General features: G+C 47.6%; 15 protein-coding genes across 15 annotated transcripts; 8 read left to right on the forward strand and 7 right to left on the reverse strand.

Annotated features, from left to right (window-relative positions):
- Positions 1-103: 103 nt before the first annotated feature.
- Positions 104-963, reverse strand: I302_105500 (mitochondrial 54S ribosomal protein mL41; the record flags this gene model as incomplete). The annotated part of the gene is made up of 3 exons (XM_019195358.1): positions 104-502; positions 650-798; positions 885-963. 3 exons carry the CDS (start codon positions 961-963, stop codon positions 104-106), a joined length of 627 nt encoding a protein of 208 aa, XP_019043071.1.
- A 441-nt stretch (positions 964-1,404) lies between these two features.
- On the forward strand, positions 1,405-3,864 carry I302_105501 (uncharacterized protein; the record flags this gene model as incomplete). The annotated part of the gene is made up of 5 exons (XM_019195359.1): positions 1,405-1,699; positions 1,896-1,983; positions 2,056-2,066; positions 2,129-2,821; positions 2,894-3,864. 5 exons carry the CDS (start codon positions 1,405-1,407, stop codon positions 3,862-3,864), a joined length of 2,058 nt encoding a protein of 685 aa, XP_019043072.1.
- Positions 3,865-4,568: 704 nt separating this feature from the next.
- Positions 4,569-5,806, forward strand: I302_105502 (uncharacterized protein; the record flags this gene model as incomplete). Its single annotated transcript, XM_065870098.1, has 2 exons — positions 4,569-5,453; positions 5,591-5,806. The coding sequence occupies 2 exons, from the start codon at positions 4,569-4,571 to the stop codon at positions 5,804-5,806; spliced, it is 1,101 nt and encodes a 366-aa protein (XP_065726170.1).
- Positions 5,807-6,271: 465 nt separating this feature from the next.
- On the forward strand, positions 6,272-7,030 carry I302_105503 (uncharacterized protein; the record flags this gene model as incomplete). Its single annotated transcript, XM_019195360.2, has 4 exons — positions 6,272-6,402; positions 6,476-6,544; positions 6,668-6,728; positions 6,794-7,030. 4 exons carry the CDS (start codon positions 6,272-6,274, stop codon positions 7,028-7,030), a joined length of 498 nt encoding a protein of 165 aa, XP_019043073.2.
- Positions 7,031-7,693: 663 nt separating this feature from the next.
- On the reverse strand, positions 7,694-8,770 carry I302_105504 (uncharacterized protein; the record flags this gene model as incomplete). The annotated part of the gene is made up of 2 exons (XM_019195361.1): positions 7,694-8,542; positions 8,606-8,770. 2 exons carry the CDS (start codon positions 8,768-8,770, stop codon positions 7,694-7,696), a joined length of 1,014 nt encoding a protein of 337 aa, XP_019043074.1.
- A 458-nt stretch (positions 8,771-9,228) lies between these two features.
- I302_105505 (uncharacterized protein) lies at positions 9,229-10,503 on the forward strand (the record flags this gene model as incomplete). Its single annotated transcript, XM_019195362.1, has 6 exons — positions 9,229-9,387; positions 9,448-9,712; positions 9,774-9,993; positions 10,051-10,126; positions 10,179-10,370; positions 10,432-10,503. The coding sequence occupies 6 exons, from the start codon at positions 9,229-9,231 to the stop codon at positions 10,501-10,503; spliced, it is 984 nt and encodes a 327-aa protein (XP_019043075.1).
- A 731-nt stretch (positions 10,504-11,234) lies between these two features.
- I302_105506 (uncharacterized protein) lies at positions 11,235-13,376 on the forward strand (the record flags this gene model as incomplete). The annotated part of the gene is made up of 10 exons (XM_065870099.1): positions 11,235-11,415; positions 11,616-11,638; positions 11,694-11,774; positions 11,846-12,024; positions 12,089-12,125; positions 12,180-12,310; positions 12,364-12,568; positions 12,621-12,723; positions 12,867-13,026; positions 13,079-13,376. The coding sequence occupies 10 exons, from the start codon at positions 11,235-11,237 to the stop codon at positions 13,374-13,376; spliced, it is 1,398 nt and encodes a 465-aa protein (XP_065726171.1).
- Positions 13,377-14,980: 1,604 nt separating this feature from the next.
- On the reverse strand, positions 14,981-15,632 carry I302_105507 (uncharacterized protein; the record flags this gene model as incomplete). The annotated part of the gene is made up of 3 exons (XM_019195364.1): positions 14,981-15,179; positions 15,250-15,497; positions 15,561-15,632. 3 exons carry the CDS (start codon positions 15,630-15,632, stop codon positions 14,981-14,983), a joined length of 519 nt encoding a protein of 172 aa, XP_019043077.1.
- Positions 15,633-16,242: 610 nt separating this feature from the next.
- I302_105508 (uncharacterized protein) lies at positions 16,243-17,386 on the reverse strand (the record flags this gene model as incomplete). The annotated part of the gene is made up of 3 exons (XM_019195365.1): positions 16,243-16,627; positions 16,736-16,964; positions 17,026-17,386. The coding sequence occupies 3 exons, from the start codon at positions 17,384-17,386 to the stop codon at positions 16,243-16,245; spliced, it is 975 nt and encodes a 324-aa protein (XP_019043078.1).
- Positions 17,387-17,976: 590 nt separating this feature from the next.
- On the forward strand, positions 17,977-19,402 carry I302_105509 (uncharacterized protein; the record flags this gene model as incomplete). Its single annotated transcript, XM_019195366.1, has 5 exons — positions 17,977-18,271; positions 18,325-18,639; positions 18,696-18,926; positions 18,983-19,190; positions 19,243-19,402. The coding sequence occupies 5 exons, from the start codon at positions 17,977-17,979 to the stop codon at positions 19,400-19,402; spliced, it is 1,209 nt and encodes a 402-aa protein (XP_019043079.1).
- Positions 19,403-19,862: 460 nt separating this feature from the next.
- I302_105510 (uncharacterized protein) lies at positions 19,863-20,575 on the forward strand (the record flags this gene model as incomplete). Its single annotated transcript, XM_019195367.1, has 3 exons — positions 19,863-20,164; positions 20,269-20,431; positions 20,516-20,575. The coding sequence occupies 3 exons, from the start codon at positions 19,863-19,865 to the stop codon at positions 20,573-20,575; spliced, it is 525 nt and encodes a 174-aa protein (XP_019043080.1).
- An 898-nt stretch (positions 20,576-21,473) lies between these two features.
- I302_105511 (uncharacterized protein) lies at positions 21,474-22,251 on the forward strand (the record flags this gene model as incomplete). The annotated part of the gene is made up of 4 exons (XM_019195368.1): positions 21,474-21,725; positions 21,788-21,917; positions 21,980-22,134; positions 22,207-22,251. The coding sequence occupies 4 exons, from the start codon at positions 21,474-21,476 to the stop codon at positions 22,249-22,251; spliced, it is 582 nt and encodes a 193-aa protein (XP_019043081.1).
- A 65-nt stretch (positions 22,252-22,316) lies between these two features.
- I302_105512 (uncharacterized protein) lies at positions 22,317-23,494 on the reverse strand (the record flags this gene model as incomplete). Its single annotated transcript, XM_019195369.1, has 4 exons — positions 22,317-22,428; positions 22,480-22,565; positions 22,627-22,932; positions 23,180-23,494. The coding sequence occupies 4 exons, from the start codon at positions 23,492-23,494 to the stop codon at positions 22,317-22,319; spliced, it is 819 nt and encodes a 272-aa protein (XP_019043082.1).
- Positions 23,495-24,156: 662 nt separating this feature from the next.
- Positions 24,157-24,876, reverse strand: I302_105513 (uncharacterized protein; the record flags this gene model as incomplete). The annotated part of the gene is made up of 3 exons (XM_019195370.1): positions 24,157-24,240; positions 24,320-24,543; positions 24,603-24,876. The coding sequence occupies 3 exons, from the start codon at positions 24,874-24,876 to the stop codon at positions 24,157-24,159; spliced, it is 582 nt and encodes a 193-aa protein (XP_019043083.1).
- A 340-nt stretch (positions 24,877-25,216) lies between these two features.
- Positions 25,217-26,642, reverse strand: I302_105514 (uncharacterized protein; the record flags this gene model as incomplete). Its single annotated transcript, XM_019195371.1, has 6 exons — positions 25,217-25,261; positions 25,322-25,510; positions 25,578-26,000; positions 26,068-26,346; positions 26,445-26,531; positions 26,592-26,642. The coding sequence occupies 6 exons, from the start codon at positions 26,640-26,642 to the stop codon at positions 25,217-25,219; spliced, it is 1,074 nt and encodes a 357-aa protein (XP_019043084.1).
- Positions 26,643-27,154: the final 512 nt, after the last annotated feature.

The raw sequence follows: 27,154 nt of genomic DNA on the forward strand, positions 1-27,154 counted from the left end.
TCGTCGTCAATGCACATTCCTCCCGTTCTATCATGTCAGTCTGGGCTCGTTCTACCATGAAAGATGCATCAAGCACAAACTATCGTACAAACCCACTTATCCCTCAAGCGGTCGTCTGCTGCGTTTCACCCTCCGACCTCGCCTCCAACTCTTTCGTCTCCCTCTCCTCCGCCTGCACCTGCTCGTTCGACTTCCCTGCACCACCGTACCTCGCAGACATCTCATTGAACCAGTTCCTCCTGAAATCCATGATCAACGCCTGTTTCTCCTCCCCCGTCAGATTCTGATACCGCTTCGAAAACTGTGTAAAGTCCTTTCTACCCAATTTGCCGAGCTCCATCTCGCCCTCTAATGTTGCTGAGGGGACCTGAGGTGGGGAGGGCATGGGGGAGAAGGAAGGGAATTTGGGGCGGTTGGATGATGATTTCGAGTAGGGGTTGAAGAATTTGGTGAGGCCTTTGGAGGTGTCGAGGATCTGTTGGGTTGCGACGTATGGTCGGAGCTGGCGAGGAGGTATTAGCATATGTCATGTGGTACTACTCTTTCAACCTTCTGAACCGTATACAACGATCAATCTCTCATCGTCTCTGATCAAAATGTGATCGTCACATCACACCACACTGAATTTTAAGATGTGATCTCAACCCACCTCGGTCTCCTCTAGCACCTTCGCACCTGGTCCAACGAATATCCTGACCTTCTCATCTAACACCCTATACTTTGCCTTTCCCTTTACGACGTGCACACCAGGTGGTCCCGTACGATGTCCTCCGCCTGGGACTCTCGACTGACCGGTGCCTATATGAGCAATAGATACAACCGTCAGTTCTGCTTCTCTTGGACAAAAATCTGACATTCCGTTCGAAACAAAGTCCCAAACTCACCCTTGTAGAAATCCTTGTTACCTCTTTTCGGTGTCAGAGGGAGACGGGATGCTCCTGCTATGACTGATGTAGGCCTCATATTGCTTGGCTGGATTATATGGTAAAGTAGGAGATGATATGTATGAATAGCATTTCGATATGGAACCCGAGATTCTGGCTTTTCGGAAATCTCGAAATCTTGGATTTGAATTTAGGCGCACAGACCTTCACTCCTGCTTAGCAGGAATTAGGCACGCGCACTGTGTTGTATTTGTTTTCAAAAATTACGTCGTCTGTGAAGATTCAACATTTCAACATTTCATCAACGACACAGCGTTATATCATCAGATATCATCAAGTATCATTATATATAGTATCAGCAGCATCTAAATACAACTACACATCCCGGCGCAAGAGGGAGAAACGCAGCAGTCAACAGAAGAAAAAGAAAAAGAAAAAGAAACATACACGCAAGCTTTCTCCTGATCTGACTTTCCTCGACTCGACCCTTGTCTTCCTTTCAAACCCTCAACCTCGCAGGATGACGACAAACCTCTACGCCGTAGCAGGACCCTCCAAACCATCCTCAATAGTATCGACGGTATCATCCACCTCACCCAAATCTGAACCTCCCTCTCCTCTCAAATCGCTCAATAACCCTCTTCCGACCATATCAACCACGACCTCTTCGGGGGTATCGAAACCGGGTATGAGCCTCGACGAAAATGGAGAAGTGTTAAAGGTTCCGGCGTTTCTGAACAAGCTTTATACGATGGTCAGTGATGAGAGTGTTAATGAGTTGATCTATTGGGCGGATAATGGGGATAGCTTCTTTGGTGAGTTTATTTGTACTAGAGTGTGGTTGTGTGTCGTTAGGTGGGGATAGGAGGAGGAAGATTGGGATGATATGTGCATATGGAAGGGGGGAAGATGGAGAACATCTTCCGTTTAAATCTCGACTAAATGCTGCCGTCCTATCGTACATCAGCGTAATATCCAAGGTGGTCAGTACTGACCTTTATACTACCTTAGTACCGAATGCTGAGCAGTTTGGGAGAGAGCTGTTACCGAGGTGGTTCAAGCATTCCAACTTTTCGAGTTTTGTGAGACAGCTGAACATGTGAGTGGATTCTATCGTGAATCTCAGGTTTTGTGATATGAGATATATGCTGATATTTTCGTCTTGATATAGGTACGGTTTCCGTAAGTTGATGCTGCAACTACATAATGCTTCCACGAACTAATCCCCATCTTATCTTTCGCAGACAAAGTACCCCACCTCCAATCCGGCGCATTGAAGAACGAAACCCCCGTCGAGCTCTGGGAATTTGCCAACCCCTTCTTCAAACGAGGTCAGCCCGACCTCCTCGTCAAGGTGACCCGTAAGAACAATCGACCAGGTACAGAAAAACCGCCCGCACCCTCCACCGGCTCGGGGTCACTGAACACCCGTTCGGCCACCCAGGCAGCAGCAGCTACAACCGCCCCACCAGGGAAATACCTCATCACGGATGGGTCCGTCGAGGGAGAGGCGAATCAGCTGGTCGGCCCACCAGGCCAGGTGTTGGATATAAATGCTATACATTCTGGTATTGCCGCGATAAGACAAACTCAAGCTACCATCGGAGCGGACCTGCGAAAACTCCAAGCATCGAACGAAGCGTTATGGAGACAGGCGTATGAGACGCAGGAGAAACAACGGAAGCATGGTGAAACGATTGATTTGATCGTTTCGTTCCTTGAACAGCTGTTTGGAACTCAGGGTGAAGGGTTGAAGGGGTTGAAAGAAGCTATGAAGCGGGGTGGTCTTGGACGACCGAGGGAGGATAGCGGGTCGGAAGAGAATGTAGGAGGAAGTGCCAAGAAGAGGAAGAGGATGGGTATAGATAGGATGATTCAGAATGGTCCGAGTGTCGATGACGAGGACGATGATGATAGGTTGGTTGAGATTGGGTCGAGTGAGTAAACGTTTTATCTAGCTTTCACCAGATCTCTTGCGTATAGTATACTGACTGAAGTGAGTCGCTTAGCCTATTCCATGCCAACCCTCAAACGATCAGCTACCACCCCCGAATCGTGGTCATCCTCCGCTCAGAGATTCACCACCCTCCCTACGGAAGATGACTCGTCCACGCCCACCGGCACTTCCCGAGCAGCTTCGAAAGGTCTAACCCCGGGCGCTGGGGAGCAAACACTCGGTACAAACCATCTCTCGCCCTTGTCCGATACTGATCATCTCCTACCATCCGACAATAACGCCCTCGCTCGATACAATGCACCAAATCCTCAATTCAACCAGCAACTCAACCTCAACCCTCAATCGTCCCAACCTCTGCTCAGTCCGACTTCAGCAGAAGCAGCAGCGTCGGCGTATAATCTCGACCCATCGTTATTGCAAACTACCATCGGATCTCTCATCCAATCTCCAGCGGCCGCTCAGATGTTCCTGAATTCGCTGAACAATAGCGTACAAGGACAGGCATTACAATCTACCAAACCTACTCCGCAACCTACACCTCAACAGAACCAAAACCAAACTCAGAATCAGAATTACCAGAATCCCATAAACGGACTAGGCGATTCAACCTCGTTAGATCCTACCTTGGCTTTGTTCTCGCCCCTACCGAATCAGGACAGTCTGATGCAAAGTACCAACGATCTGATGAAGTCCTATCAGGATGCTGTTGGGGTCAACGGCGGTGTGGACCAATTACAGGAGAGTATAGATTCGTTGGTTAGGTCGATGGGGTTGGACTTGCCCAATGGGCAGAATAACCTGAATGGGGATTTGGATTTAGGCGGAGTGAATGGTGGTTTGCCCAATGGTAATGTCAATGGTGGGGATGGTACAGGTCTAGGAGGACAGATGGGCACAGGCACAGGAGAACAGCTCATAGATCCCGATTTCAACGTGGATGAGTTTCTGGAACATCTCGCGAAAGGGGATAACAATGACGAGTCGGGGATGAACGTGGGGGCACAAGGGAATGGTGGGTTTTAGGATGATATTGGTATCTTAGGTTGTAGTTGTATTTTTACGTTCGGATAGATAAATGGTACGGTTCATTCAATTGATCAAATTTGGATGTCAGATACTAGATGGGATCGTGACTTGTGTATAGTATAATAGATAGATGACATGCAAGTTCATGTGCTGTATGTGCTAATCGGTCGTGAAGAGCAGAGTAAGAGCGCAGTGCATGAATGATCTATGTAGAGGATGTGAGATTTCCCTTCCCCTTTCCCTGTACATGTATGTCACCATGTCTCTGGATTTCACCCTATTTCATTCCACCCATCACCTTTTGCACCTTACCTGCGCAGAATTGCGAGTTCTAGAAGGTATTACGTTGATCCTCCCCCCTGAAAACGTGTACTGTACCAAATTTGAAAAATATTCGCAGCGAGGCGTCATACGAGTACCCCTTTGCCCTTCCTTCTTCTATCGTCAATCTGTTATGTTGTGTTATTATGCAATCCTATTCCAGCGAGAGTGAGCATGAATGTCGAAGAGAGTGCCGCAGTTAGCACAGTCCAGTTGAACCATTGTACATACACTCTCACTATCATTGATATATATAACAATCTATGAGAATAGCTGTAGCTTCTCCGTAGTATATGACTCCGCAGTAAGTTGGTACAGTACTAGCTCGGACCTGACATGTCTCACCATATCAACAAGCTATAAATACCCTACCAGCCAAGATGGCATCCTCAAGCAATGTGAATAAGAGAAACAACCTCAACCTGCATATCGACCTATCCTCTCCATCCACCTCTCCCTCATTCCAACATACACACAGCAACGCCCTGGCAGTGACCTCACCCACCAACACGTTCCGCTCTCGGTCCCCCTCAACATCCAAGATCTCACACCCACACGCACAATCAGAACTACTGCCCACACCAGATAGCGGCAGTTTCGCACTCCCCTCGCCTAGTAATCCATTTCAACACGAGTTCTTACCTTCGCCTACCTCACCAAGCGGGAGTAGCAGGAAGAGGTGGATTAGGAGGATGATCAAGCGGAATTTCCATCCTACACCATTAGGATATGCGGTATTGCTCGGATTGCTCTTAACGCTTTTATATACGTTTAGCAATAATCATCCAGCAGGATATAGGATAACAACGTCCCTGCAGGAAGAAGAACAAGGGTATATAGATATAGTGGAGAACGAGGATAAGGAAGTAATACAGACCAAACCAATCTTACAAGAACTACCATCGATATACTCTGAATATTTCCCCACCTTGTCCCTTCCATCGACCTTTACGGATAATCCAAAATTTTACCTCCTCTCTCGAAAGCTCAACGACTTTCTAATCCGTCCAATACTCTCACATGACGATGCGAAATCGCAAAACTACGAGGGGTGTCCAAGAGAGTTGAGCGATAAATTAGTGAATCCAGATCAATATAATGGAGATGCGCAGTTCTGGATTGAGGATGTGACTGCGCAGGAGATAGCTTCTAGAAGGGCTGGTGTGATTAGGTGGTTGGAGGATAGGAATAACAAGGGAGATGAGATACTGGGAAACAAGGGTGAGGGGAGGGGGAGGGGGATCGTTTTGACGGGTGGGAATCAGGTGAGTCGGGATGGTTTCGCTGGTATGAGATGTATAAGAGGGAATTCGTTTTGTACCACTTTTTTGGTCTTTTCGCCTCTGTCTCATCTCTCGTATTGATGATTCGTCCAGCCACCTGACTCTGACTGTCTCTCCAGGACACAACACTCCGGACTATAACAGCTATCAAACACCTACGACGACTCGGCGTCGACCTTCCTATCGAGGTATTCCATTATTCCGATGAGCTACATGATAGAGGTCAGAGGGATGAGATTGAAGCGCTGGGTGCTACGTTGAGGGAAGCGAAGGGCCTGGAGAAGGTCTCGGGGGTATGGAAGGTGGGTGATATACACCCTCACATGCAAAAGTGAAAAGTGCTAATGTTTGGGGTTGGTGATTTGTGCGAGTAGAACTGGCAGGTGAGTATTTCATCATCGAGCATCATATAACCTAATCTACACGCCGTGCTCGTGCTCCCTCTGTCTCGTCCCGAACTTAGCTAACCCCCTCCCCAGATCAAAGGCCTTGCCCTTGTCCAATCATCCTTCCGCGAAATCCTATACCTCGACTCCGACAACGTGCCCCTGCGATCCCCTGTCCACCTATTCGACTCCGACATCTACACCTCCAACGGCCGCGCAGTATTCTGGCCGGACCTCTCAAAGGACCATCCCGACAATGCTATCTGGCGTCTGATTGGAGATACCTGTTCATTGAATTTATGGACGTTTGAGAGCGGTCAGATCGTAATTGATAAGGCAGGTAATGACGGGTTGAACCTCGTTGCGCTGGTCATAGCGAGCGAGATGATGCACGAACGTGAATTTTGGTTCAAGATGTGCGGAGGGGATAAAGATACGTTCAGATGGGCTTTTAGGATTCTTGGGATTGATTTTGGGGTCTCGCCCAGGTGGATGTCTGCGTTGGGTGTTAGGAACGATTATGAGGGTGGGAGGTTTTGTGGACAGTGAGTTGGAGTTTGTTTCGATTCTCTTTCTGGTTCGCCGATGTATGATATTGATATATATGAACTTGGTTAGCTCCGTCCTGCAATATGATTTGGATACGCCCGAGGGGTTTACGAGACCGCCTCCGTTGTTCGTGCACTCGTGAGTGTGGTTACCTCCGTTAAACTGTTTCATCATCCCCCCAAATCACGTTTCATATACGGAACTCCCGTCATGCTATTGCTCATAATGTATACTGCAAATACTGACTTCTGTCTGCCCTAGAAACCTGCTCAAACATCTCGGCTCAAGTGGATTAGGCAAAGGCAACCTATTCACACACATTGTGAGTCCCTCCTCCCTTCTCTCTACCTTTCCATCCCATCTACCTCGCTAATACCTCCAACCCAGCGCCGAATGTCAAACGACTACTCCGCCAACCCATCACTGAACTACGCCCATTCATGGGTATACATGGGCGAAGCACGGGGTATGTGTCTAGATTTAGATTGGCACGACCATACCCCGCAGGAGTTAAGGGATGTGGAATGGCCAGAGACGATCAGTGTGGACGAGGAGGAGGGAGGGGTGTTTGAGGGTTTTGAGGAAGGGTGGTTCGAGGAAGGTGGGAGAATTGGAGGGTGGTAGGGAAGTTGTGAATTTTGGGTTTATTGGTATACACGCTTGGACACGGTCATTGGACTGGAAGGGGATACTCTTGAGTACATGCACGGTAAGATTGTAGCATACACACGGAGGCGAATCAGGCATAACATAACATAGTCATACTCGATATTTCCGACACACGAAATAACTCATTTCTGCTGAGCAGAAGACACGAACCATAGATATATAGATGCGATGTAATGTATGTATCATAGTGGTGCAATCGTCGTACTGAAGAATTGCAGACCACTGGTTTCGAATAACTTTGCTTCATTCTCCACCATTCTACCAACGACATACAAGTTGAACGGAATTGTTAGACTTCTTCTGCAATATCCATAAAGCTGATCTGATCATGACACCCCATACCTGATGAGGTGTCTCCTGCTCTGCCTTCAATAGTCCTCGTCCAGCGTTTCAGATCTCGCATCAAAACTTTCGGAATCTGGTATTTTGGTATTGATGTCGGGGACCAAACGTGAGACGTCGGTATCTGCAGGAGCAATGTTAGTCCGACGTCCGACGTACCTTCGCCATCCCACTGCAAAGTGTTCCCGCAGACAAGTCATAGTAGGGTATCTCCACTCACCGAACTCAACGTGACTACTCATCCCGACCTTCAAACCTCGCTTAATCGTAATCACTTCACCTCATCCTACTCGCTTTACCCCCCCTCATAATATTCGAGCACCCATAACTATCCTCATAAATGACCTCCCCCGCCATTGCCCAAAAATGCATATGATTCTGATCCGTCTTGATGTCCATTCCCTTCTTCCCGTGAATTTTCTCCATCTCCTCTCGCTTCTTCGATTTCGGTTTATTCTGTTTTATACGTAATTTCTCGAAAAACACGTAGGCACCATAAAATACCTTGGACGTGCAGCCCGACCTGGCACCATGTTTCTCCAGAAAATCCTTAATCTGTTTATGTTGGATAGTCACATCCTGCGAAGGGGTCTGCTTGGAGAAAGTCTTGGCTATTTCCCTCCCAAACCCTGCCATTGTTACTCCCGGTCTCCTAAGATGCGCATCAAGCTTGGTCCGCACATCATCGCACGTATCGAATATCACTATTCCACCTGGATGATCTTCCCCCTCCAGAGTAACGGACGACACGTCATATTCCTCTTCCAACTCCTTCTTCGTCTTGGTCTTGCTCTTCTCCTTATCCCCTGAGGCTGAATCGCCGGTCTTAGCCTTCTTAGTTGGAGGCTGTTTCCTACTGATCTTGATCCCCTTGCGTTCGCGCTTGACGAAGAACCGATGTGCCCCAGGATATGTATCGCTCCATTGACCCTTCTGACCGCTCTCCTTCATAAAGCGCTGATACGCATTATTGCTCACTCCTATCGCATCGCAGAATTCATATACCTTCATTTCTCCCGAGTTGATGAACGATCGGATCTTGTTACGGATCTGCGCGGGGGAGTACTTGATAATGTCCAATGATGGATCGTCTTCGTCATCAGATTCTGAGACTAGGTCATCGATCTTTGATTGGATGAGGTCATTGATCAGGGGTTGAGGATTGGGGGTTTCCGTCTCTTATTGTACGGCTTCGACGAGGGAGTCGATATCTCGTTTCTTGCCTTTGCCCTTGGTCGCTGTGGGTTTGGACGAAGGAGCAGGGACGTTGGTGTCGGCTGGGGGTTGCTCGGTCAGAGGTGGTCGAGCGGGTGGTCGAGCGGGTGGTTGCGCTTTGGCTTTACGAGGTGGCATGCTGGGTTATGTGTCGCTGGTCCAGTCTGACTTGGGAAGAGAGATAGGCGTCAGATAATATGACAATGATGATGACAGCGAGAGGGATGTATATGGTGGTTTTGGGTGTGGGAACATTCCTCTCTCATCTCATAGACTATTTAAAAGTACGACGCGTATTAGAGATACTCGAGATAGTGATTTCTTTTATGGAGGTGATGATATCATAATCACGTGACTAAACTTCCTCTCGCTCCGGCGTCAAGATGCATAAAAGGGGGTAGGGGGAGGGTATCTTCTTGGATCCTTTATACAAAGAGAATACACAAGTACAGGGATAATATACATACAAAAAATAAACAGCCGAATGCCATTACACTCGCTTTGCTCCATCCAGAGCACCATATTCTGTCGTTTGCACTGTCTTGACCTTGACTGACCTATTCGGACTTGCCACCATGATTGACCCTCTAACAACCATGACTCGCAATATCATAGCCAAGATACTAGATAGCACCTTCGCGCCCACGGCCTTAGCCCTATTCTCCGACCTGATGTTCGTCCTGATAGACGGTGTCGTGCAAGTCCTAGAGGAAGAGCATGGTATACCAACAGGTCAAATCGTATTCATACGAATGGTGGGTCTGACCCCAATATCCACACAGATCTGTAATATTCTCCGCTCAGCTCTATGATAGGTATCGACCCTCATATTCTGCTTCGTCTACCTATCATACACCCACCCGTCTTTCCTCAAGGAATCGACTAAATCGCCTAAAGCCCCGTTGATCTGGGTGCGGGGTGTCAACAACTCCCTAGTGATTATCTTGATGTACGCTTCGCTCCTCTACATCACCTTATCGGAATGCACCGTCATCCTTCACCTGCGTCCCTTCCCCGTGGGACTGTTGTGTTTCCTGATCCTGAGAGAGAGGTTCTCGATAGTTCAGCTGGTGGCCAGTAGTAAGTGGTTGTCTCCAGACGATCCGGTTTGTCGTTTTTGCTGATTCATTGTCTCTTCCAGTCATCTCGTTCCACGCCGTCATCCTTGTTATCCAACCTTCTTCCTTGTTCCATCCTCACGACCCTTCTCCCAGCCATAACCGAGCTCTGGGTTTCACCCTGGCTATACTTAGCACTCTGACCAGCTCGGTCGATTTCCTCCTCTTAAGAAAGATAGGCAAAGTAGATCCAATCTTGATACTGGGTGTATTCGCATGTACCGCACTACTTCTCGGACCATTGTAAGTTCCCTTCACTTCATGATCACATCCGTATTCTAATTCGGGCGAACACTACAGACAAATGGTGGTATTCCACATCTCACCGGTGTTGGACCTCACAGCGAAAGTATGGGGTTTACTGACTACCGTGGCCGTAAGCCTCCCTTCTCCTTCACACTGATGATTACGTCTAAATACCTCCACAGGTATGCGGCTTCCTAGCCCAAGTCGCTATCGTCCTGTCTCTCCAACGCGCGTCGGGAGGTAGCATAGCGATACTAGGATACCTCCAAGTAGTCTTCGCGATGATCATCCAATGGCTGTTCGTTAGGGAGATGCCTAATTGGCTGGCTGGGCTGGGGATGGGTGTCATTGTCCTTGCTGGAATCTGGTCTGCCGTAAGTCCCATGTCCACGAGAAAATAATGATACGGACGCTGATTGGTAGGATCGGAAGCAGTACGGTACTGAGAAGTTGGAAATGGGGGATCAAGGCGAAATAGAGCGGTTATTAGCCGGTGAAGAATCGTAATACAGTATTTTGAAAGTCATCTGACATGTCTATGTATGCGTTACGGTCACCTCCCGCATAGGTATTTCGGTACCTTTGTAATGCCAAGAAAGGGTCTGGGATGATCTGAGTGCAGTACATAATGCACTTGGTCCTTGCACATTACGGACATGATGTTTTACAGTACATTTGGTGAAGCGTCGTACTGCACTTGCGGCGACAGATAAGCCAAGCGAGAACTCCGGATCAAACTCTGGCCCGGTGAGATCGTGCTGTAATCCGGTCAATCGGAAGCCGGTGGAAGTGATCGTCAGATCTTCGCTCCCGCTGGGAATCACACGAAAGGGCACAGATACTCGAGATGAGAAAGTAACACTTTCAGGCGAGATGCCGGTAAAAGGATTTACATACGCCAGAATATTTACCCTTTTTTCGACCAGGGACCTATTTTTACGGTATAACATATGCCGAGAGTGATCTACTACCCCACCTGGTTAGATTCAATTGTGTGTCAGCTGATGATACCCCGCTAGAGGATCCCCACGGTTCTCCAAGAGGCTACCGACGGTTTTTGAATGGCAGTATGGGTGTGAAAGAATAGCGCAATGTCTGAACCTTAGTATCACGTCGGAACAATGGTCCTCCGGTAGATGAATACATAAAGCACCCAGTTCTTGGCAGATCGTTTCTTCCCCCTCCCCCATTTTTGTGCTTGGACTTACATTTCACATACCCTACGTTTGATAGACACAATGAACAACGTAGATATTGACGAGAAGCACGATATCCAACATGTCGAGTTGGAGAATGGATCGACCAAGCTTGAAAGTGGCGGATACAACTATGTGCCCGGTAGTGACGATGAGAAGCGTTTGGTCAGGAAGATCGATAGACATCTCTTGCCGATGTTGTGGTTGATGTATGTCTTCAACTGTAAGTCTATACTACTCCGTGCTAAAATGTCACCACAAGAACCCTACCTAGTTCATACTGCGTGCGCGATTGTGGCGGAATGACTTTTCCCGTTCGAAGGGTCCTTTGACCTGCTTTTCTTTGCGTCGCATTTTCGAACGGGTCTCTTCTCTCTTTCAAGCTATCAGAACAGGCCCTGACATCAGTTTCATGACCCAAAGATTTAGACAGAACGAACATCGGGGTGAATAGCAGTCTTTCTTTCGTTCAATAGACCATTGCTGATGATCCCCCAACAGAATGCAAAAGTAGGAGGCATGGAGAAAGACCTGCACCTCACTTCGTCCCAATACTCTTTGGTTCTATCTATCTTCTTTGTCGTGAGTGTAGCGAAACTTAGTACATGGTCTGACGTAGCATTCAACGGTAATTAACAACATTCGTAACTTAGGGATATCTTCTCAATGAAGTCCCGTGCAATATGATCCTGTCCCGATCGAAACCCAGTATCTTCTTGCCCACCGTCATGGTCCTTTGGGGAGGTATGAGTGTCGGAGCGAAGGGAATCAACTCTTTGGGAGGCATGGTGGCTTTCCGGATGGTCCTTGGCTTAGTCGAGGCGGGCTTCTTGTGGGTCGAAGCTTAAAAACCATTTTTTCTCGAAAGTGCCACTCATCTTTTCTTACTTGTTCAGCCCCGGTGTCATGTTATTGCTTTCATGTTGGTACAAGGTGAGTTTCCACCCTGCTCTCGAGTGGATATATCGTATACTGACAAAGGATCAGCCCGCGGAATTGTCCAAACGAATTGCCCTGTTTTATACCGCCTCGTTGGTCTCTGGAGCTTTCGGAGGTCTTTTGGCGGGTGGTATCATCCAAGGGATGGAGGGATTAGGCAACACCAGAGGGTGGAAATGGTATGTAATCGCAACAAGAGCTCTGTACGATACATCACTAACTCCAGGTTCAGGTTGTTCATCATCGAAGGAAGCTTGACAGTCGTCATTGCCATCGCGGCTTATTTCGTCCTACCAAACTACCCGACCACCACTAAATGGTTATCCGAGGCCGAGAAGGAGTTGGCAGTAGCTAGGTTGGCTGTTGGACATGAAGAAGGGTCAGATATGACTCACGGGGAAGCTTTCATGGCTGCTTTGAAGGATCCAAAGACATGGGTAAGTCAAGAAAAATCGACGAAAGTGGCGGTGACTGAAAATTTGAAAATAGGTTTTCATGTTAATCTACAACGTCCTCAACTCTGTCGGCACGATTTCCTACTTCTTCCCAACACTGATGTCCGGCCTCGGCTATAAAGGACGAACAGCACAATGTGAGTTGATAATATGAAGTTGCGGAAAGGACGAATGCTAATTTTTCGTTTTTTTTTTTTTTCTTTTTTTTCTTTTTTTCTTTTTTCCCCTCTCTTTGTCTTCTTTTTCTTCCTCCCCTTTCTTTTGGAAACGTTGGACGCAGTCATGACCGTGCCTATTTACGTCGTTGCGCTTGTCATTTCCGTCGCGAATGGCTGGAATGCGGACAGGACAGGTCAAAAGGCATACACGGTCCTAGGTGCTTGCTGCTGCGGAGTGATTAGCTTCATCATCTGTGCCACAGTCCACAACAACGCTGTCAGGTGAGTTCAACAATTCGATGCGATCTCTGGCGGTCGCTGATGCTTTAAACAGGTACACATTCATCTGCTTCGGAGGTGCAGCTATCTGGACGAGTGTTCCGATCTTCCTCAGTTGGATGGTTACGATGTTCCAAGGGCGAGAGTCTCGAGCTATCTCGATTGCCATTATCAATGGGTTCGGTAACCTCGCTTCGGTCTACGGTTCTTTCTTCTGGCCTGCCAAGGACGCTCCTCGATACGTCAAGGGTTTCAGTATCACTACTTCTCTGATTGGGCTCGCTGCAGTTTTGGTCGCGTTGACTAAGTGGAAATATCAAGACAAAGGATTCGCAGGTATTCCTAGGCGATAATTGGGCAAAATCAGTCGGTGGAGTGGAGTGTTAAAGCTTCTGGAAGAAGATGACAAGGGGTCTGCTTTGAAAAAAGAAAGTTAATGGAATGTATACGGGTAATTTTAGGTTGATAATAAATGGTGTACTGTGAATTTATGAATTTGTAAGATGTGATGGATTTGGTGTTGGTCAACGGTTATACTGTGAGGCAGCGAACGACCCCCTAGCTAGCTTCGTCGTTATCTCGCCCAATCGTCAATGTGTGAGCAAGCGAAAGAGCTTCCCATTACTACAAAAGCTTGGAGGACACTCATGCCCTATGCGGGTGTAAACGGAGTGGAGGGAGATGTGCACGGTAGACCTGCCTATCTCACCTCTCATGAGAACATCTCACATCCATTAGTCCTACTATGTCAATTACAGTCGTGAGCGCGGTTTTCCTCTTAAGCCCTTCCGATGTTTACAACGCAGTTTGCAGGTGTATTTAGGTTCGATAGGTGTATGAACAATGCATGGACGATAGTATAATATGGATGTCGATGAAGTCACGATATAATGATAGATAAGATAACGATCTACTGTACAGTACTTATAAACATGAGATATACTCGTCAACACGCACAATCAATATTTATATGGGTATGTACGTTCTCGTTCGATAAGGATTAAAATTCTAATGACGACTACACGATAATTATATGATTGGAAGACGACGAAAGCAGAAACCCATAAACGAGAGTGACAGGTCTTTCTCCATACCTCCCACTTTTACATTCTGTTAGACTATCAATAACAGGCCTATCAGGTGAACCAAGAGAAATAGACTTACCCCCCATTATGCACAATTAAGGTAACTGATGTTTTTATCAGCTTTGATTGATGTCTGTGCTTCGGAAAAGAGAGTTACCCAGTCAAGATTCAGATCAGCCACACGATATGGAAAGTACTTGCCAGCCACTCACCTTATTCATGTTCCACTTCCACTTCGACTGCGGGATTGTACAGGTCCGTGAATTCAGGTGCTTCTCTTCTGGGATAATTCCAATAGATATAACGTTCTCTTTGCTCTCTGATCATGAGCAAAAGATGTTCGTAGAGGATAAGGTCAATTCTTTGTGGGTGGTCGGCCATTCCAACCTTAGCTAGGGTTGCGTGATATTGGTTGAAATTCAAACTACTATCCCTTCTAGCGTATGGTTTCAGGGCAGAGCCATTGAAGGCCCGAGTAGGAGAAATACTGTCTTTGCCACAATTATCTCGGTTTTGACCAGCAAGCGCATCGACCAGCATACAAGCGGAGTATATATCGCATAGGCCGTGGCAACAGGCGAAGGATTTCTTGCCTACGGGATGAGGGAGTAAGGTCCCAAATAAAGTTTGTTCCGACTAGTGGGTTATTCCTGGGAGAGCGGGTATGTGATTGTCGTTGATCTTCCTTGATCCCTTGTAGTTCCTGTGGTAAATCTCGTAGGCAAGAAGCTATGAGACAAACGCATCACATCAACACGAGGAGAAATGAGTATACCGAAAAGTCAGCCTACGAACCTTTCTAGTTGCTAAGAAGGCGAATCGCAATTCCTCTGGATCGGCATCGATGTTGACTTGATAAACATTTAAATCATTTAAACGTTTCTTTGACAGACTATCACTTGATCGTTGGGGTTCAGGTGTCGGATAGCGACGAATGGTAACCCAAGATCAGTGATGACGTCTGGAAAGACTTTGGTAGGGTCCCATTTGAAGTTAATTTCCGGACCCAAAAGACCTCGTGGGACTTGGAGCTTCTCTTGTTCCGTCAATGGGACGATAACAGTTGTATATCTATGATGAGCATATGGGATCAGCTCAACGATCTCTTTCTATCGTGGTAGGAGGAGGACAGTACACTCACCGATCGACAGTTTTCACAACAGTAAGGAAATGATTCTTCATATCTTCCTTGATCTTATGACCATCGGCGAGAGCATGGAATATCGCCAATAAGTCGGTTGCGGAATAAGGAAAGGTAAGACCTTTCTTGAGGAGCTTTCCATCCGTATCGATGTATTGTTGGATCCACCATTCATGCCTCTCGTCGAACTGTTCACGAGGTCTGTATCTGGATCTGAACTCTTGGATGATCGTACGAGGGGAGCCGCTCTAATACATCGATCCCATCAGCTACTTTCGGAAAATGTGTGGACATATCGTGAGCGCACTCACGGAGTAAGGAATATTGAAACCACTCCTGTCCATCGTACAGAACGGCATGATCGCGCGAGAGAACTTCAACATTATAAGCATCCTTTCAGTCCCGAGGAAAAGTGATCTGCCCACAGGGACGAGACTCAAGGTGAAGGAATCGACAGGAAAGAGGGGTAGGAAGGAAGGGGGGAGGTAGGGAGGAGGAAGGGGGGAGGAAGGGAGGAGGAAGGGAGGAGGAAGGGAGGAGGAAGGGAGGAGGGAGTGGGAGGGGAAGGCGAGGAGACAAGGCCGGAGTAAGAACAAAGAGTGGGAACATACCTGGACTCAACCGTAAAGGGTCTATACTCGTGAGTTGGTAGGTTGTTGTAGTCAGAGAATTTAGTTATTCAGGATGATAGGGAGAAAGGAAAGAGATAAAGAAAAAGAAAGAAGGAAAGAGAAAAAGAAAGGATGGATGAACAGGTGACGGGTATTTGTACTCTTCCTGAATCAGTTGAAAGCCAGCTACCTCCATAGCTTGGCCCAGGGTGACGGACCGCACAGACCTCTATTTTCATATCAATCTTGTCATAATCAGTAAAAGAGTCCATAGCGCTTGGACCCTGTTATTGATACCCAGTGGATGGATCCGCCTCTATGCACTTCTTCTTTCCAGGCCAAGTCAAATGATCGGAGGTGTACGAGGATGCATGACCAATTCCTAAGCGTAGACAGCCAATCTAGGATCCGCAGCTGCAGGATCAGCGAATCTAAGTCCTCTGTCCAGCTCATCAATCTCCGCTATCTCTTCATGGGTGAGATCGAAGGATTCATTATCTAGATTCTCCTTCAAACGCTTCTCACTTGAACTTTTAGGTATAACACTGATACCCCTCTGGGTCGCCCATCTGAGTGTCACTTGAGCTGATGTGACGTTATGGGTTTTCGCGATATTGGATATTGTTTTGTGTGTGAAGAGCGATTCACACTTCGCAACTACTTTGTCGGAGATGCCGATCCATGAAGTCGGTCCGAAAGATGAATAGGCTGTGACGTGGATATCGAATGCTCTAGCGAGGTTGACGAGGTTGTTCTGAGAGTGATATCTAATTCATAAAGATATAAGCTAGACCTCTCTTTCCGCTCTTGTTGCTTCTTCCTCCTCTCGGGTTAGATATGGGTCCATGAGTATCAGATTTGAATGAAGCACTTACGGGTGTAATTCCACCTGCAACACCGCAGGTTTGATCCTCGCATATCTCATGAGATCCATGATCATCCCACCTGGCATGTTACTAATAGCGATGTTCCGTACTAAGCCCAGATCAACTAATTGTTCCATTGCTTCCCAGGTTTTGTGATATGGTGAATCCTCTAGAATCAGTTGTCCGTTGGGTGTACCATCATAGCTCCATCCGGGAGGGTATCGTACTTTGGGATCGACTGCGAGCGATCTGTCAGCACATAGCGATATTTTTGGGACAAATTGGATCAGTGTACTCACCATACTTCAACGAGATCGGCATATGGATATAGTACACATCAAAGTAATCCACTCCCCAATCCTGCAAACTCCGTCTACAAGCGTCTTCGACGTGTTCAGACGTGTGATCAGTGTTCCACAGCTTGCTGACTACCGTGACATCCTTCCTTTCGACCACTCCTTCCTGAATTGCTCTACTAAGCCCTTGACCAGACTCCTCTTCGTTCCCATAATCTGCCGCACCGTCCAGAAGTCTATAACCCAATTTTAACGAAGTGTAGACGAGCTCTGCGCAAGAATCTTTCGGTACTTTCCATAATCCTAAGCCAGTGAGTGGGTACTCATCACCAGATGGAAGTTTGACGGTTTGCTGTGCAGGCATGATGGGGTATGTGACTTCGTGGGTGGTATCGATAATCTAACATGCTGGATATATAGTGAAATTCTGAAAAGTGCTTGTGGAAATGCTTCCTACTCGAGATTGAAGAAAGAATTCAATCACGCAATGGATAAAGCTCGCGGATACATGTAGTCGCCGATTAGATACAAAATGATTGGAAATGGTAAATTGTGCCTGAGCTCACTACCGGGTGATACAGTACTACCAGTATCTTGCATTAGCTCATAGAATGGATGTCATGTAGGAAGGTGTAATGCGAGGGTCATCCTGCTGCTGGTACGTGTACGATCCAGCTATGCAGTTACCTACCTGCTAGTTCAATTCTCAGATCACTTCAAAGGCATAGACGTTGGAATGTAAATGGGTACGACGTCTGGCGGGTTGGACCATTGAGTCTGGTATCGGTCTTCTACGTCATACTTGCAGCACGTTAATTTACTGACGTCAAAACAGACGCGGGCATGAATCCTGTATCTTGTTTCTTCGCATGAAAAGGAATCAAGTTGAGCTATATCATGCGCTCCTCTTTTACTACTACTGGAACATGAAGACAGAGTAGAAAACTGCCCAATATGGCTATGGTACTTCAACTAACAACGTTCCTTCAACAATGGTTGTATAGTCGCCCCGACGTCAAGGCTCTCGGGAAAGAGAGTGATGCAGTCAGACTAGGTATCATCGGTGGGTCAGCAATGATCAACGCGGCATCTATCATCCATCCGGCCGAGACGCACCCTGGAGCTAGGATAGTCGCTGTCGCTTCGAGAGATATCAAAGATGCCCAAAAGGCGGCTAAGCAATTTAACATCCCAAAAGCATATGGGAGCTATGAGGAGTTACTGGCCGATCCGGAGATAGAGGCTGTTTGTGAGTCATCCTCTTTTGGAGATGCATTACATGATCAGCTCATGAGCATTTAGATATCTCCGTACCAAACGGACTACACGGAGAGTGGGCTATAAAATCACTTCAAGCTGGGAAGCACGTCTTACTTGAGAAGCCGTTCACCTCGAATGGCTTGGAAGCTAGAAGAGTCTTTGACGAAGCCGACAGAGCGGGTAAGATTTGTGTCGAAGCCTTCCACTGGCAATTCCATCCTGCCGCACATGTGGTCAAGAGCTTGATCGCAAGTGGGAAATTCGGTGATATTAAGAGGACCTTTGCGAGAATGGTGACTCCAAAAGGTACGATTCCGGGAAACGATATTCGTTGGAAGTGGGATCTGGCAGGTGGAGGTGAGCAATAAGACTGACACTCGAACAAACTGGATACTGACTAATATACCATATAGCCCTAATGGATGAAACATATGCACTTCATGCTACTCGATATTTCGTGGGCGCGGACAACGAGACGCTGCTTCCGACTGGCATCAAGCCTACCGTACTTAGTGCGATCTCTAAGCCCTGGAGCAAAGATCAGAGAGTCGATTCAGCCTCATGGGCAGATCTAAGGTTTGATTTGGAAGGAGGGAAGACAGTTGAATCGAAGATATACGTTGATATGGACCAACCCAACTTGGGTAAGGAGTTCGCCCTTATCTAAAGAGGTTTCTGACTGCTGATACACACCATTCAGCCTTGGTGATCCCCCGAGCATGGGAATTACCTTCGATTGAGATAGAATGCGAGAAAGCTACGATATACTATTTTGGCTTTATGATGGCTCATGTCTATCATTACATCTCAATCTATGACAAGGTCACGAAGCATACGACCTATCAAAAACACTATAATTATGGACCAAAGTGGAAAGATGTAGGAGACCCTCACTGGTCGACTTATAGGTATGTCAGACAGTCCCCCAAGACGTTGTATTCAGCTGATCTCCAAGGTCAGGTACCAACTGGAAGCTTTCGTTGACAAAGTAAGAGGCCGTGAGCCCAAACACTGGATCACACCGGAGGATAGTATTGCGCAGATGGAAAGTATCGATGCTATCTATATGAAGAACGGTCTAGGTGTGAGGCCCGTCACAGGAGAATTGGAAGGTCAATAATGTAAATATCCCAGCTTTAGGTGAGAAATGATTGTATGTATCGACAGCTCAGCTGTTTCCCTGTGGAATCTAAAACTCCTCCAGAAATGAACGCGATGGAATACTGTAAATTATGGAGCAGCAGACTTACAGTCCCGGATCTTTTCTATGAGCCTCCTTTGTCCAGGCATTGATGCCAATCCTGGTGAGTGCCTCCCTTTCATTAGGGACTGGGTCGATAATCCGTTGAACGAACTGGGGCTATGATGAATTATCGACTCAATCCCTTCAAGGGGTACTTCATATTTGATGTCATGATTAACGGAGTAGGCGGTATAAATCCTGTTTGGAAATGGGATGGATGACTCTGAAAGCCCATTTCTGACTGCACCTCTTATCTCCGTTTACTGAAGTATGCAATCTTTGTTACTGAAGTACACTGAGCACAAACGATACTTTCGTAACGCAGTAGCATAACATCATGTTTGTCATGCCTAGTCTTTCTTTCCTAGCTCTCAATGTTCTTCTCGCCGCCGCAACCCCTAGAAAGAACATCAAGCTGCAGCTCGACAGTACATCTGACTGCCTGACCGTTCAAGACAATATTGAAGGCGAAAAAGGAGAGTCATTAGGTGTCTTCCCATGCGAAGTTGGATCCAAATGGGATGTGAACGCTGGCGACGACGGCCAAATCACTTTATCCGAGACTTCTTTAGCTATCAAGCCTGTTATTCAGGATGGGATATATGTCAAGGTCGTAGTGGATGAAGCTACCGATGAGACGTGAGTCACACGGAAGATTGGACTGTGTCGAGCATTCGGCGATCGTATTGAGATTCCCCTCACACGGCACCAGGAGCTCACGATCCTTTGGCATTGTCTGACAGATGGAATATGACCTCAGATGGAAGAATTCGATACATCACTGATGATTTGGCTCCATGGAATGGTGTCAAGCAATGTCTTGGTCAACGTCCAGCCTTGAGAAGCGGATCGACTCTGAATGTGGGTCTGGTAAATTGCACTTCTGGACCAATCGACGATGAGGCAGTGGGTAAAAAAAGTGGGTGGACTTCCTTCACTGCATGACGGGGGAACAACTGACATCGGCTTCGACGAAACTTCGAACCTTAGTTTGGAACATCGTTTGACGAATCACTTCAATCAGATAGGTCTTTTTATACTCAAGTGTAGGATTCCTGTTCAGGTTGGTGTTGAGGTATCCCGAGGATCCTTTCTTATGCATCCTAAGCTCTTGTACAGTACTGTCCATCGGAAGCTGCCCCCGGACTACTCTGGTCGGCAGAACACTATCGTCAGTTCCGGGATTTGCGGCCTACATCCTCTTGTGTTAATTGCCATCGGGAGAACTAGCAACGCAAGATGCATAGCCTACGCAGATCATGCTTCAATGCAACACTCTTAGCTATCTACCCATCCCTCCATCCGTGAAACTGAAATCCGAAATTTTGAAGGTGCTGCCTTGCCATTGCCTTTTGCCGAGATGACGTTTTCAGGGACGGATATTACGGGATCAACTGAATGTCTCGGATAATGAGATGATGTCCCGTGCCTGACACGTGGTATCCTGCACCCTGCCTCCAGAAAAGAATCCGAGGTGAAGATGAAGATCAGCTTTTTCAACGACCTACTTTATCTTTCTACATATACCTGGTCATCTTGCTCTCAATAGGGTACGGGACACTCAACACCCTATACCACATTCTCATGTCACTTGTTTCTTTCTCACACTGTGTTATACGAGCCTTTTAAGTACTGCACGACCACCCCATCTTTTAACGATTCTCCTTTGCTTCGACAAGACTCCCAGCTCAAGAGACATTCGTCCGAGAGGTCAGATCCATCTGAGAAAACAAACATGGGAGCAAGAGGTGGATGATGTAGGCTGGATGTGCAGTCTCGGTGATCCCACTGAGACGTTTTGGCCGGCGATGCTCTTGTACTCCCTTCATGTGAAGTGGGTGGTATGCCTGACTGTATCCTGCGAAGTTGATTTTTAGGGTGGTACAGCTTTCTGGGAATATCAGACGAACGATTATCCTGGCTTCTGTGTGAATATATAAAGCTTACAATGACAGATGAGGAGGAAGACAATTTTGACTTCAACAGAAAATCAATCACCCACTCCACCTCAACATCTCACTTCCTCATCATGATCTCTCGCAGCCAAAGCCTGTTCTTACTGCTCGTCATATTGACTTTGATATTCATCATTTCCCTCTCACCTGTCAATGCTCAGCCAACAGGCCTACTCCGACGCCGTACCGCGAGCAATACCCTTCCCCCCACTTCGGTCCAGCTGAAGCAGGTGACCCGTAGCAAGGTCAGCCACACACATTCGCTGGAGTTGCAGAGTGACACTGACTGACGAGAGTCCTCCCCTAGCTCGTCGAGCGAGCAAAAAGAAAAGCAACAAGAACGGCTAAACGACAAGCTGCACCTTCGTGCGGTGCCTCGGAGAACCTTCAGCGGTTCACTGATGCATTGGGAGGTATCGCCGCTCCTCCGGTGTATGGTGGGTCGATCGACCATCTCTCAGCGTCACTCGACCCTCGGCTGATGACTCAACGTGTATAGGCTGCAGCGGCTCATGGATGACCAACGGTCAACGATACAATTTCGAGATAGAAGCACTCGATGCGAGTTGTTATGCGCAGATGCAAGCTTGTCAGCTGGCGGCGAACCAGGGTGGAAATAAAGGAGATATGACGGTCTCAGCTTGCGAGGGGCAGGTGAGTGTCGGATCACATCCACAGGCATCTGATGAGGCTGAGCTGATTGATGGTGTTTGATTATGAATATAGCAAGTGCAGGCTTGTCTGAGACTCGCTTCGGAAACGGCGTCGTGAGGATCTATCATGCATTTTGAATTTTGATATACGAATAAGGGAAGTACTGTGTATAGAGGCGAAGGTCAGACACATTTACCGTTCTTCAATCGCCATCCTTCGTTACATCGATATGCCTTGCACACGCCGTTACTGCAGGTACTTCCGCCCACACTGACTCCAGGCATGGTCGTGCAACTGACATACAGCTCATAAGTTTCACTCAAATCAACGATCAAGGGGACTCACTCCATTCCGGACGTCCGGTTCACATCGTTCATGGCACCATTGATACATCCTCCGCAGCTCTCAAGTTCCCAGTCTGTGTCAATGCACTATGAAGTCATTCAGACATGTCAACCGAAGGAGCCCATGTCTCCGCTGTCGACAACTCACCTCGTACGACTGTGAGGTCAGTTCCGTCATGCATGGTCTCATTCCCCTAGGGCAATAAGCAGTATCCGGCACCTCTGGAGCGCCTTCCAAAGGGACCCACGTCTCTCCCAGCCGGTTCATATCGGCCCGTCGTCGAGCACCGTAGGACGCCCTGGACCCTGCCGGGTGGGAATAATGGAAGAACGAGACGGTGTTCAAACCACAAGCGACAGGTGGGTTGTTCTCGAACGTGATACCCCCGGCGTTAAAACAGAAGCACTGGCGACTTGAGGCGCGGTATAGCAGCTCGCCGTAACTCTGACAATTCTATTTCCACACGTATCAATGAGATCAATTCAGATTCTCAGCATGATGAGCTACTTATACTACGGTGTGGGATAGGCATCACTCTCTGCGAAGCAGAGCTCAAACGTGTTTTGGGTAGAGAGTACGAGGGGGCTGTTGACTTTGCCATTTGGCCTGCACTCGAGGAACGTGTAGCTCGTACTGGTGATTTCCACCTGTCACGGGAGGGTATCAGTGCTGTCCTGACGACGGGAAGAAGAAGACTCACGCTATACTGGCCTGCAGAACAAGTTCCCGCCGTATCAGCGGCTGTACCGGTTGATGGAAGTGTCTCCTGTGAATCGGAACATGTGCATCGGCCACTATCGATGTTGAAGTAGGAATACAGCGGTGGAGGCGAGGGTCGATTCAGACATGAGGTAGCGCATGCCGCTGAATCAGCTACGTTGATAACCGCTCCGTTGGCTATTGGTGTATATGCCGATTGCTGGAGACATCCGATGAACCCGGGTCCGTGAGCTGCGAGGACCGTTCCCGCTTTGATCAGGAGTATGAGGGAGAGGAGGGAGAGATTTCGAGGCATCTTTGAGTGGGAGGTAGTGGTTTATGGTTGTGTTGACTGTATACTTGTCAGGAAGCTTTCTGAAAGAAGGGTAAGTGATATATCCTTGTGTTCTTTATATATACCAGCAGGGATGATGTAAGTTTCAGGTGAGGCAATCAACTGGACTCAACGAAAACAGATAGAATTCTTACCTTGCCGCCTTCGATAAGGTCGGTGCTATGTTTCAGATATCGAGACAAGCTCCTTATCTTCGATAAGCTTTCCTGAGTGAGCTGGCAGATAGGTAGCCAGTCGATATACCAATCCGGGCTGTTCAGCGGAATGGTCGGGTGATTCGGTAATGGTACGGTTCAGAAAGAGGTTTCAAAGGTTCACGAGCAGAGATAACGCGTTTGACTGACTCCTCGACCTATATGCATACTTACTCTGAAGTCACACAGGGGAGTGATAAAATGCAGTTGGTGGGCCAAGCTCTCTGGGTCGAGGATGATTCTTTGACATAACGCGTGAGATCGTGTCAGACGAATCGAAATGACGGTTGTGCGGCCTATCAAGGTGTAAGTCCATGTGTTACACGATTTTATACTCTATCCGATGGCCCACCCCGAGGAATCATCCAAGTTAGTCTATATCCGTATTTGATCTCAGTGCACGATCAGACTTGTCTGTATTCTAAACGTTCATACCGATTTCCGCATAAATACAGCTTGCAGCTTCCTATCTGGATCTGTCCTAGATGCATGGGGAAACGTCGGTTCAGGATCCTGTCGTATAGAGTAAATGAAGATCAAATCAGAACTACCTCTATTGGGTTCAGGTATTATCATATGACAATCAACTCACCCTGTATTCTCTATACCCCCTCTTCTCATACCATGCTACAGCCCTTCCTCTCCTATTAAAATCCTCTACCAGCCAGCCCTCTTCATCGACATATGTAAAGTACGCAGTCGTATCTAGCGTTATGACTTTTGCGCCGTACACCTCTACAGCTGCTTTTTCTAGGAGATCTATTGCTTTCGTACCCAGTCCACCTGCCTGATAGGCCTTTCGAATGAACAGTGATGCTGTACATCACCCTTGCTCTCAACATCTCCTCGATTGATTTATTGTAAAGACCACTTACATATATACACTATCCCCCTCTGCCTACTCGCCGTCTCCTGATCATCATCCATATCTAGACACCAGCCTCCCATCCCCACCTCCTCAACCTCCCCGCTCTCTCGCTCCAATAAGAATATGCAGAATGGTCTATCCGGATATCCTAGGAATTGCTGGATCTTGGGAGCTCCCCAGCCGCACTCCCTTCTGAGATCCAGGAGCAATTGTCGATCCTCTTCCTGGGCAATTCGAAAGGATAAAGTGCTCTTGGTGGAAAGGTTTACCGTCACGGTCATGATGATGCGAATGTGGTCATCAACGGGCTTTGTCCCTCGGGAAGAGTAGAAATACACTGCTGTAATTGCTGAATAATATCATCATTCGAAGGTATTATGGTATTCGATCGACGTGAATGAGTCGAGATAGATGCTACTCTACCTCGTGGTTCTGCCGGATATATCCGATAACTCATCTCGTACCTGAGAGAACACCATAGTACACGAGATGTCACACAGACGTCACATCCTTATGCGTTTCTCGCATTTTGTGACATATGTCATGCACATACATGGGCGATCGAATTTGGGTACATATTTACAAACAGACATGAGCCTTTGACTGGGAGAAAGGATCCGACTACGCGATCTTGTATACCAGCTTCTTCCCCGAGACCTTTCCCTCCTACGCAACCAACGTCAGCTCGGCCCCACCCTAATAAAACAGTGAACACAACAAACTCACCATCTGCTCCTTGAGTCCCTGCGAGACAAGCTCTAACCCATCTCTCACATCGATCGGATTGGCTTTGAACCCATATCTCACGATCCACTCGGGTGTCTTCTTGTACAGCTCTGTACCGAAATCATACTCTCCCTGGATGAATGGAATGATACTGGGTGTTTCTGGTGTTCTCAATGCGAGGTTGAGCTCCTATGTCACAAGAAGGGATGCAGTATCAGCATCTTATCTCTACACTTCATTTTTGATGACCACTCACTTTACCTAGAAGAGTATAGACAACGGTATTTTGCACTTCCGCACTCCCTTTGGTCTCTGCAAATCCCTCTGGCAGGGGATTGAGAACGTTCAACTGTTTCCCTTTCAAGCCTAATGACTTCAGTGCTATGTTGAAGCTACCTCCCTCTGAGATAGTGTCGAAGGCATACTCGGCTCCTCCGCTGGTGATTTCCAGAGCTTGATCGATGGCGTTGGCATCTCGATAGTTGATGACTTGGTCTGCGCCGTACGATCTGACCAGGTCGAAAGAGTGAGGGGAAGCGAAGGTGAGGACCTTGTATCCGAGGGCTTTTGCAATTTGGAGTGCGAATAGTCCCACGGAAGAGGAACCGCCATAGACGATGTACCATTTTGATCTATCGACGGGGCTGGACAAGGAGTGATCTTGATTGTGGATGATAACCTATCATAGATCATCATCAGCACTGGCTGTAGTATCATGCCATTTCCCTATTGGGTAGACCACTCACCTGAGCAGCAGTCAACCATGCCGCACCGAACGTAGGCGCTTCCTCTAACCTCAACTCCTTGGGCACCTTGAATGCCAGATCACTCTCGATGACCAAATACTCTGCGAAAGCTCCTCTATCTTTCCTCGCGCCCCCTAAGATCATTCCTGCAATTCTGTCTTCGAGCTCGAGGCTGGTTCTGAGGTTGCTACCGAGCTTGACGACGGTTCCTACGAAGTCGCATCCGTGGAGTGCTCCGTCCAACGAGATCCATGCAGCGAGTTTCCAGTCACCTGGATTCTACGGTGAAGTTTCAACAAGTTAGCTAGGGTGAGTCGTGTGAGATTACGTTACAAGTATACGCCTGTCATTGCTGTGCAAAGGCGACAAAGACATACCTGAGCAGCATATTCCACCTTGATCAGGACCTCGTTATCGCCTGGGCTGGGGACGGGGATATCGTTTTTGAGAGTCACCCAATTGGCCTATTGCAAGGCGTTGTTAGCTAGTGATGAGCGGATTGAGTCATGAAAGGTACGACTCACTTGTTGGTCCTCGACTATAGCTTTCATAGTTTGAGGGATTGTGCTGGTCATGTTGGATATCTGGTTCTGTGAGTACTAATTGGGGAAAAGAGTCTATCGTCGTTTTGAGTGGGCTGAAAGAAGAAAGAGGTGGATGCATCAACATGGGAGCGCTCCTTTTATATCACAGTTACACACATCAGTCACACACAGTACAGTACGATAGTAAATGACTTATGCATATGCTTATCAAACACGCAATCATCTTACATACTCAGGTGGAGGGAGATCTATTCAAATACACACTAATTAGCAATCAGACCGTCGGCGAGCGCTCCTTCCCAGGTCAATGCCCGCGTCGGCTACCATCTACATAGGAGAAGTCACACCAAAAACAATCATAGGCATGCGAAAACGGCCAGCGACGCGCCTACCGTTGATGTCCAAGATCTCGAGATCGGCAGCCGTCTGTCGGCCTCATCCGCCCACGTTAGGCGCACCACCACGCCCTCCGCGTCAATGGCTGATATCTTGTCGTCACCATGCGTAGCTTGTAGCTTGTTCACAGTTGTACCAGTAATTGT

Source organism: Kwoniella bestiolae, chromosome 3 (genome assembly GCF_000512585.2).
Source record: "Kwoniella bestiolae CBS 10118 chromosome 3, complete sequence".
Taxonomy (NCBI): Eukaryota; Fungi; Basidiomycota; class Tremellomycetes; order Tremellales; family Cryptococcaceae; genus Kwoniella; species Kwoniella bestiolae.